At 42.4% G+C, this 10,323-nt stretch overlaps 1 protein-coding gene across 2 annotated transcripts; it reads left to right on the forward strand.

Annotated features, from left to right (window-relative positions):
* The first annotated feature begins 610 nt into the window (after positions 1–610).
* Positions 611–9,503, forward strand: opn3 (opsin 3). 2 transcript variants are annotated; one of them, XM_037124177.1, is made up of 4 exons: positions 611–718; positions 4,788–5,107; positions 7,829–8,080; positions 8,728–9,000. In XM_037124177.1, the coding sequence occupies exons 2-4, from the start codon at positions 4,802–4,804 to the stop codon at positions 8,998–9,000; spliced, it is 831 nt and encodes a 276-aa protein (XP_036980072.1). In that variant the 5' UTR covers positions 611–718; positions 4,788–4,801. The 2 variants fall into 2 exon arrangements, with proteins under 2 accessions (XP_036980072.1, XP_036980070.1); XM_037124175.1 differs by lacking the exon at positions 611–718 and adding an exon at positions 1,965–2,428 and having other exon boundaries at positions 8,728–9,503.
* The last annotated feature ends 820 nt before the right edge of the window (positions 9,504–10,323 follow it).

A 10,323-nucleotide genomic window follows, 5' to 3' on the forward strand; every position in this document is an offset into this window, starting at 1 on the left:
ATCAGAAAAGAAAGGTCTTAATTGATCATATTTTTTTTGTGTGCCTAAAACAACCAAATAAACAAACATCACTGAATAAGCGAAATAAACAAACTGACCTTTACTTTGTTTATATGTGGTGCACCTTTCTAGCTTCAAACAGTGTTCTGGGGACCTGATTCTCCTCTGAGAACTGCTTGTTTATTCACTAATGGAGAAGATAAAAATTTCAGAATATGTTTTACTACCTCATTAATACTGTAAATATAAAAATTACGAGTGTGAATTTCTTCTCCAAAACTACATACAGCCCCTTTTATTTTTGGATGAACCTCTAATCATAAGAAAGCAGTGTGATGTGTGCTAACATTCCCTTTCACAAATCCCTTATTAGAGAGCCCGACTACACCATTAATCCTGGTGGCTTTGAGTATAACACTTCATCTGTGTCTCAAGTGAAATACCTTCAAACTACGAATGAACATCACAAGTGTGTCAGTGGAGGAGCCGCGGCGTAAAAATTAAAACATTCCTCGAGTGTCACGCACATCCCCGGAGCGGGCTCTCATCTGACGTGTCATTCGAGAGAGATCTGCTATTTTGAATCAACCTGTGGGCACTGAGGAATGAGGTCAGACGCAAACAAACATCTCTGCGGGAATCCAAGGTTCCGATGCAGTGACATTTTCTGTGTGGACACAAAACTAGGGACAAAGAGCACCGCAAAATGTCACAGAAGGTACTGACACACAATAAAAATCTGCCTTGTGAGTGTCTAGACCACTTCCGGGCGTTCTCACAGAAAAACGTGTACACAGTCGTGACCCTGTGGATATTTCACATTCACAACACATTTTCCAGCTCCCTTACTTAAAAAGGGATTACTGCTCTAAGAAAAAGAGATGTAAATCTTATGTCTACTGTCAAATATATGCAGGAGCATCATTAGAGTCAACTGTAGGCTCCAGTGAGTAGCTTGGGTGTGAAAGGACAAAACAAGAAAGAAAGAAAGAAAGAAAGGAAAGAGACATTCAGTGTTTGGTCGAGTTTTTTCAGCAGGGAACAGTTTTGAAAGAGTGTCGTTGTTGTTTCTTCCTACATATTCATCTTATTCAGCCTTCTGATGCTTATGATTAAACTGGTGACAATTTACAGTAAGATACACCAAAATATGAGAAATTACTCAGAAACGAGTAAGGAATTGATTGGGAATGACCTGATGATTCATTAATGAGCAATTACTGACTAAGTGTGATGAAGCATTACTAGCTTGTGCAGCAGCTGGTTCATAGTTAATCAGGCACAGGAAGAAAGTGGTCAGAATGTAGATTCAGATATTTCTGAACTAATCATTACCTTGTGATTCATTACTAGATAATCTTCCAGTGTGCTCTCAAGTAATTCACCATAAACTACTATTTAGTCTTCATTAACTATCAAGTCGTTCCTGATTCATTCATTCGTCACTTTTCCACACATTTTTATGTACTGTATTGTAACGTGTTATCAATAAACCTTAAATGAATGTGAACTGCGATCTTATATCATTTAAATATTCAAAAACACCAGAAATGTATAAAACAGGTAAGACACACCTGAAGTCTCCTGCAGAGGTTTAAATTAGATACTTCTTTACAACAACTGAACTAAAGGCTTCATCAATTTTGCCAAAGTTAGTCCCAATAAGATGGGAAATTACCCGGAAACTAAAAGCATTTAATGTTCAGGCCCATACAGCATGTAATACAAGTGACTTCATACCCCATCACCTGCATTTAGTTTTACAGACGACATTTCTAAAAAGGCGATTTTAATTGCTCCATATATGTCTGCAATAATAACAAAAACAATGATGGCTTCTGTGTTCGTCTCCAAGCCAAGAATGTGGGTCAAAAACTATTTTACTTTGAAAGTTGTAACGGAAATATGACGTTTGTAAGCGGACAGGTTTGACAGTGTAACATTGACCCAGATTCTAACAGCAGTCGGTCTCCGGCTCGTTTTTGAATGAGCGGCTCGGCGCGGGGAGCGCGTGGAGGAGCGCCCCTGGAGCTCACGCAGCCTCCCTCGCGCGAAGGACGCGCGCCCTCATCACTCCACGATGCTGCGAACCAAGTTTTCATCCACGCGATGAATCCCGCCAACGAAACCAGAGCTGAGAGAAGTGCTGAACATTATATTTTCGCAGTGGGAACCTACAAACTTCTCGCCTTCACCATCGGCACCATCGGAGTGCTCGGCTTCTGTAACAACGTGCTGGTCCTTATACTCTACTGTAAATTCAAGAGACTCCGGACGCCCACCAATCTGCTGCTGGTCAACATAAGTTTGAGTGATTTGCTGGTGTCTTTGGTCGGGATAAACTTTACCTTTGCTGCGTGCGTAAAAGGCGGATGGACTTGGAGCAAGGCGACATGCGTCTGGGACGGCTTCAGCAACAGCTTATTCGGTGAGAGAAATAAACAATATGTTTGACATTTCTGAATATCTACACAAACTTTTTTTGATAAAATAGTTAAAGACGAGTGTCTTAAATATCAGCCGCCCCCCCTTCCCCTCATTGCATGTTCCTCACTGAGGGCAAATATATCGGAATATGAGCAGACCGCCTTGAATGCCAAAATGTTAAAAGCATATATGAGCTCATCCCCTCTATAAAATGTATTCTAAAGCATAAAAAAGCGTTTTCCACGTGAAAATTATTTCTATAAAATGTATGTAAATGCTGATTAAAGCTGAGCCTCACTTGTTCTATGAGCTTTTGTGTAGATTTCTTATTATTTGTGTTAACTTATTTGTGAAAGAAAACAGTTAACTGACCCTTTAGTCTCCCAAACAATGAGCTGCAAAGGACCTTGAATCCCTTCTAATTATATACTTCTTCTCTATCAGATAGTATGTGGGGTTTTTTTTATATGTAAATTGAGCCGGCTGCTGTGCAGGTCTCTGCTGTATGCAGAGGAATCCTTTTGTCTCCTGCATCACACCCACAGCTTTCATTTCTTACTGTAACAGGATCGTCCATTTATTGCCTGCAAAAGTCTATCTGGCAGTGAAGTGTGAATGAACACTCAGCAGGGTCATTCTCCAGGTCCCATTCCTGTAGGATTTACAGCTGGGGAGGATGAATGTGTGATAATGAGCTCATTAGAACGAAAGCCGAGAGTCTTTTTTTTGCTGTTTTATCAGCAGTCTAAACACAAGACATGCGCTGGACGCTCGCCCTCTCCTTCTGTGGTCTTATTGTCCTCTTGTTGACATTGGCTTCTCTGCACATGATCTAAAGGGCGGGTTTGTCTGCCTCCGACGTGTGGCACCACTGACTGTGCTCATGTGTTTGCAGATGAGGATTTTAGATTGAAACTGTGTTGGTGTTTGCGTTCAGATTCACTCAAGATTAAAGCCTCCTTTCATCGCTGAAGTGACATTGTGCAGAAAGGTTTCCTGCTGCTTTGGCCCACGCTCTCACAGGCTGGAACAAACTTGGCATATAATGGAGATCTCAATTCGCATCCTGAGCGCTCACCTGCCCGTCCCCCCTTGTCATTCACAGATCGGCGCAGCGGCTGTTCACATCTACTGGGTGGCGTTTTCAGTTGTGAAACCGCAAGGTCACCAACCATTGCAGGATCACAAATCTGGAGAACCTGAGAAAATGAGTCAAATAGATACAACTCCCCGCTGACACAGGCTATAATATGGAAGTGCGCAGAAATAAATGCCATGGCTCTATCTGTGTCCTCTAGTTCTCCAGCAAGAACATGCCGTCATCCTTCCTCCTTATCAGAGGTATTACTCAGAGGAGGTTCGTGTCAGTGTGCCCGACACATATAGACACACACACGGGGGCCACACAGGCTGCAGCAATAAGCCCTGGCAGTTCTGTCAATGCTTGTCAGTCGTGCTGAAACACTATCTGGGTAGACGTGTGGCTCAGGCAAAGAGCACAACCTGAAACAATTCACTGTGTCGTGTGTTTGTAATTCATATGCCCATCCCCGTGTTGATCCCATTGAAGGGGCTCTATGTATTTTGGAGAAGAAATTCAAACCCAGAATTTAAATTTCTCCAATATTAATAAGGAAATAAAACCAACTCAGAAATATGTTTTTTTCTTCCATTAGTGAATGAACAAGCTGGGAAATGAGATCCCCAGAACACTGTTTGGGTCCGCCAAGTATAAATGTTTGCTCAGTCATGAAAACTAAGGAGTTTATGAAGTTTGTTTATCCATAACATTTTGTCACTGAATATCTTTCTCTCCTGATTAACACTTCTTCCCTAAATTACACAGTGCTCCTTTAATTAATAGATAAGTGGATTGCAGACAGCGATGAAGCGGGTATCGGAGTGTGTAATTGGATAGATGCGTGTCATGTGCATTGACTTGAAAGATGCAGAATAGATTCTTTAGATACCGTAACAGTGGGAACGAAATGATGCAACATAAGAGCATCAAACATTTTAATATAGAATGCACACACCATGCGGCATTAAACCACTTTGTGTGGAAAGAGCTGGCTGTACGATGCGGATCATTGTTCATAGCAGTGTGTGTGTGTGTGTGTGTGTGTGTGTGTGTGTGTGTGTGTGTGTGTGTGTGTGTGTGTGTGTGTGCGTAGACAGAAAAGACACTTTTCACAACAACCTCCTTGAATGCGATTTTCAGCTGCAAGATGTCCAGAATGCTGTTGACATTATGAAGAAACCCATTCAGTCTAAAGAGACGCTGAGTAGCCGCTGACCCAGATCCTGCAGTGAGTGTTCTGCGTTACTCAGCGTGGCTCTCTTTCTCTCTCCACTGCCAGGCATCGTTTCCATCATGACTTTGTCTGCCCTGGCCTATGAGCGCTACATCCGGGTGGTCCACGCCCAGGTGGTGGACTTCCCCTGGGCGTGGCGGGCAATCGGCCACATCTGGATGTACTCCCTGGCCTGGACGGGGGCTCCGCTGCTGGGCTGGAACCGCTACACACTGGAGATCCACCAGCTGGGCTGCTCCCTCGACTGGACGTCCAAGGACCCCAACGATGCCTCCTTCATCCTCCTCTTCCTGCTGGCCTGTTTCTTTGTGCCTGTGGGCATCATGATCTACTGCTACGGGAACATCCTCTACACAGTGCAAATGGTAAGTCATGCAAAAATGTTTTCGGTTCAGTTGTCTGCATAGTTAATGAATTATGAATGAGTGTGATGAATAAACAGATTGAGTGACACGGCGTAATATTACACTTTATTTTTATTGCCCCACAACTTGCAGCTCAAAGTGCTTTACATTTAAAAGGAATAACACAAGTTAAGATAAAACATTAGAGGTTCAGAGGCATAACAGGAATAAAAAACAGCAACACAACTTTAATTAAAAAGAAGCAGGTAAAGATAAAGGGAAACACTCTAAAGCATGAAAGGTCCATTAAAAACAGAAAATGGGACACCAGTGTAAAACATGCACATGCACCATTAATCCACATTATTGCAATTTTTTGGCACAAGCTCCACATCCACCATGCGACTACCTATAACTCATGTTGAATTCTTTACAACATGTCACATAATGAAGTGGCACATGAAGTTATTCATCCAGTCAACATGGCCGCCTGGTTGGCTGCATCGCTCTCTTTGCATGTTCATGTAGGGCAGATTTAAGTGTTGGGTAAAGGTTGGAAACGGAAGTGTGTGTGATCTCTGGGATTCGATCGATCGTGACCTTAAATCATCAGCTTACCAGAGACTGCTTAAAGCACACAAAACCGGTGTGACACTTCTCAAACGACATATAGAAAACTGCCTCTACCTCCACGACTGCCACCGTTCATGCACAATTGACAATTCACTGACTTCCACTTTATCTCCTATTCTGCCACTGACATGTCATACACATATGACATATACTCCTTCGTTAACACTGTTAACCCCACTTAAACCGACACTTTGACTCCATTTAGCAGGCCCCTCATTGCTATTATCTTTCCTGATATTATATTCCTGAGCTGGCGCTGCCTCAGGACTTCCACTTCAACTGACTTCCAATGTATCACCTATGCTGCAACTGACAATTCAACTGCTTTCAGCACCCTCACTTTAACATCAATGAGCTTACACTTAAAGTGACACTTCGTCTTCATTCATTGCTTCCAATCTAACTGAAGATACAACTTCTTTGAGCACTTCCATTTCAGCTTCTTACAGTATCTGTAGTTCGACTGCCACAAAAGAATCTACTATTACTACATAATAACTGTGAAATTTAAGCAACAAAGACACGCACATTTTCCCCAGAATATTTAGCCTTTTCCAATCAGATAGGTGAAATGAAGTATTGTGAGTGTGCCGAATATATTCTGGACATATTCTGTACAGATTCAGACATTGCAGAATTTTAATGAAAAGAAACCCTTCAACCCTGACTGGTCAAGTGCTGCCTTTCACTCCCCGTTTATTACAGGCACCATTTTCATAATGTCCTGCGGTACTGTCCTGGTTTGTCCTGTTCAGCGGGAATCAGCCGAAAGCTCATTGTTCCTTGTGGCTCTCCTGACCCTTAGAAGTGTCATTCATGTCGTTAGTCAATGAAGACAGCCTGGTAACACGTGTCACACGTGACAGGATGAGAGCAAAGCATAAAAACAATGGTGAAAGAATACTATATAATTATAATCAAATGAGCCAGATGTCTGTCGGCATCACAATGTGCTGCTGCTGCTTTTCCCCCTTACTTCAGTATTCACAACCCTGTAGGAAATATGAGCCGCAACGCAAAGATCCCTGAACACCTCAGAGGCCTGGGAGGACTCACCACGCGCCACAGCGTTCAGGGAGATGCTATGAAAATCTTCAAAGAGAAGTACTCCGAACCAGACGGAGTATTTTGGGCTTGTTGTGAAGACCGTCGGCCCACTCTGGCAAAGCCACAGAAACTCACTTTAGACACATGAAAACCTGGAGAACAACAGAAATTAGCAAGGACATAGATTGTTTCTGAAATATCGAGCATAAACAAAAACAGACCTTGTGAATTCACGAATAAAAATAGAATGCTGCAGTGACTCAATCGGCTGCTGTAGACTGTCTTGAGGGAGTCTAGAAAATTGCCATATGCTCTATTATGTCATCCCTTTAGCTGAAGGGTCTAATATAATCTATAGTGTCAGTCATCAAATCTATTGCACTGTTGTTTCCATGAGCTGTCAGCCAAGATTATGGAAATAACACTGCATAGTGAACACGCACAAGCAGTCATATCTTAAACAGAAACACTCTCAAAGCCAGGTATCTCTCTATTTTGTTACTGCTGCTTTTATTAATGATTTAAATGTGCAGTATGTAAAACCAGAAAAAAAATGGTATAAATGTTCAAAAGTGAGCTAAATTTATCAACAGAATGTAACAAAAGTTTTGAAGCTTTGTTGAAGACCTCAATGTAACGTGTTGCAGCGATGCTAACCAACTAGCCGGCTGTGACTTAGCTACGTTCCACAAGCACTCTTAGTTTTTTTTGTCCAATAAGTACACAAAAAAAACTGACGAAATATCAAGAAAAGACTTATTCTTACACTCTTCATACACAAAAACACATCTGAAAAAGGAGCAGTGTCAGAAGAATACATCGGCTTCCCGCTCATAGACTTGCAGTCATCGATGAGGCGTTACAAATCATCATGACTTGGTCAAAAATGTTGGGAACGAGTGATCTAAGTTGTTTCCTGAAAAATGGTGTTTGATTATTTTGGGAGGACTTTAAAACCTCATGTAATACAATCAGACTAACAGCATCTTGACATCTGATGAAGGCATTAAGGCATTTCTCGTGTTCTTCTTCACATGCATATACACTCTCTCTTTCCTTCAGCTGCGCTCCATCCAGGACCTCCAGACGGTTCAGATCATCAAGATCTTGCGGTATGAGAAGAAGGTGGCCGTCATGTTTTTCCTGATGATCTCCTGCTTCCTGTTGTGCTGGACGCCTTATGCTGTTGTGTCCATGATGGAGGCCTTTGGCAGGAAGAGCATGGTCTCCCCAACCGTGGCCATCATCCCGTCGTTCTTTGCCAAGTCCAGCACAGCCTACAACCCCCTCATCTACGTGTTCATGAGCAGAAAGGTTTGTAGTGCCAACAGTGTGAAAATGATAGATCTGAATTTTTGGTCATTCTAACCCCTTCAAGTAATAAGATATCAGTTTACTGTGTTCTTCTGTGTGACTGGTGAAGGTGGCGTCAGTTAAAACATTTTACCATGATTGCTGAGCCCAGGCTGCCTCTAGAATATATTGCATGTTTGGCTGGAGAGCCCTCATTGGCCACTTCCTGTATGCTCAGTCGATTTTTTTCCCCTCCAGTGACCAAAGCTGAATTCAGAACTTAATATGGACAAATAGGGCAAATCAATACCATCTCGGTAGGGGTGATGGTTTGTTCTCCTCTTGTGCTGCTTCAGTTTGTGGTTGTAAAAACAAACAAGTCAGCAGTTGTGGGAGAATTTTCACAAAAATATAGTGCAGAATCAGATTTTTTGAGATTTTGGGAGACATTCTGTAAAAATGACGGAAAAGCGAGAGCAAACATGAAACTACATCATAGTATGTTCTCACACATTTCGTCAAGCCTTACATGTACTGTATGTGTGGGAGTGAAACTGTCACTCATTGAGATTGTTGGCATCCACGCTTACGTGTTTGACGGACAAATAAGTGAGGGAAGGGTGCTATTTTTTCCCTGTGTTAAACATCACCCTCTTCCCCTCTCACAGTTCCGGCGCTGTCTGCTGCAGCTGCTCTGCTCGCGCCTCACGTGGCTGCAGTGCAGCCTCAAAGAGCGCCCACTCGCCCCGGTCCAGCGCCCCATCCGACCGATCGTCATGTCCCGGCCGTGCAGCAGCAGGAACCGACCCAAGAAGAAGGTGACGTTCAGCTCCTCCTCCATCGTCTTCATCATCACTAGCGACGACCTCCACCGCCTGGACGTGACCTCTAAGACTCGAGATTCCACGGACGTCAATGTCATCCAAGTGAGGCCCTTGTGAGCCGAATGGACTGGACTCTCTCTCCCCACTACTCAGTATGCCTTAGGACCTAACATGCAATTCCAAGCCAAAATAATCCTGCCTGACCTCCCTGGACATTTCTGCGTCCACACACAGTTACAGACTTGGTACCAGTAATAGTAAATATCCAACTGTCAGCACTAAGATCTCAGCTGAACATGTTTCCTGGCGGCGTTTCGTCTCAGCAGGTAGTATAAATGTGTGACATCCTCATCTAACATCCATCGTGGTGATAGAACATAGTACACACTTATGTAGTTAACAACTAGTAATATGTTTCTCTTGGATCACACTTATTTGTCAAATATGCCACACAATATACAATATGTAAAAAGGGCAGAGTATTTAAAGGACAGCGGTGATGTGGACCTGAGTTTGGATCATCATGTGATTTTTTTTTTTTTTTTTTTTTTGGTTGGTACCCAACTGCAAGTGTGTGAAATGGAAAAATAAGCCTTAGCTCTGTAGCCATAAACCATAATGCACACAGTGAAATTATTGTGTATGGATTCAATAAAGAGATCCTATTTTAAGCTACCGAGCTTGTGTACTTTATCTCATTTCAATCTAAATCTCCGGTGTGATGAGCAGTCACTGTGAAATGACACTTGGTGGATTTATATGTATGAGGATTACAGGAGTGTAATTAGATAAGGGGAGATGAGACTGGGACCATAGTGTGCTCCAGTGAGACACTCCTTTCATAACCTCCTGGGCTGTCAGCTATGAATAGACTTGATGAATGGATTTCCATAGCTGATAAAATCCTTCATTAAGGCTGTGTGACAGAGTGACAGAGTGGTCTTTGTTTTCTTTGCTGTTCAGTCCAAAGAACAGATTGATTTTATCTAAAAATGCACCTGTTGGCTTTCTTCTCAAGAGTCAGGTGAGAAGATTCATTCCAATCTCATATGTGTTTGTTTAATATGAAGCTGGAGCCAGGCCACGGCTAGCTTAGCTCAGCATAGAGACAGAAATTAGGTAGCCTTGGTTGTGAAACAGGCTTCTCTGCATCTAGCAGCAGTAGGCAGCTAAATCAGAATCAAAATCTCTTGTGCTTTATCCCAGATCTCGATATATATGTATATCTTGTTGAACATGTAGAAACCCCCAGCAAGTAACCCTCAATAAAACCCAGCATTGTCACATTTACACTTCAGTTTTCAATCAGATATTGAATAAACAAGATATAACCTAACCTTTGGAAAGTCAGGCTAGCTGCTTCAAGTTTTTATTTCTGAGTAACTGCCTGCTGGCTGTCACTTCATGGATATTATATTCACATTACATGTTTGTGACCTT

This window comes from Acanthopagrus latus, chromosome 15, assembly GCF_904848185.1.
Source record: "Acanthopagrus latus isolate v.2019 chromosome 15, fAcaLat1.1, whole genome shotgun sequence".
In the NCBI taxonomy this organism is placed as follows: domain Eukaryota; kingdom Metazoa; phylum Chordata; class Actinopteri; order Spariformes; family Sparidae; genus Acanthopagrus; species Acanthopagrus latus.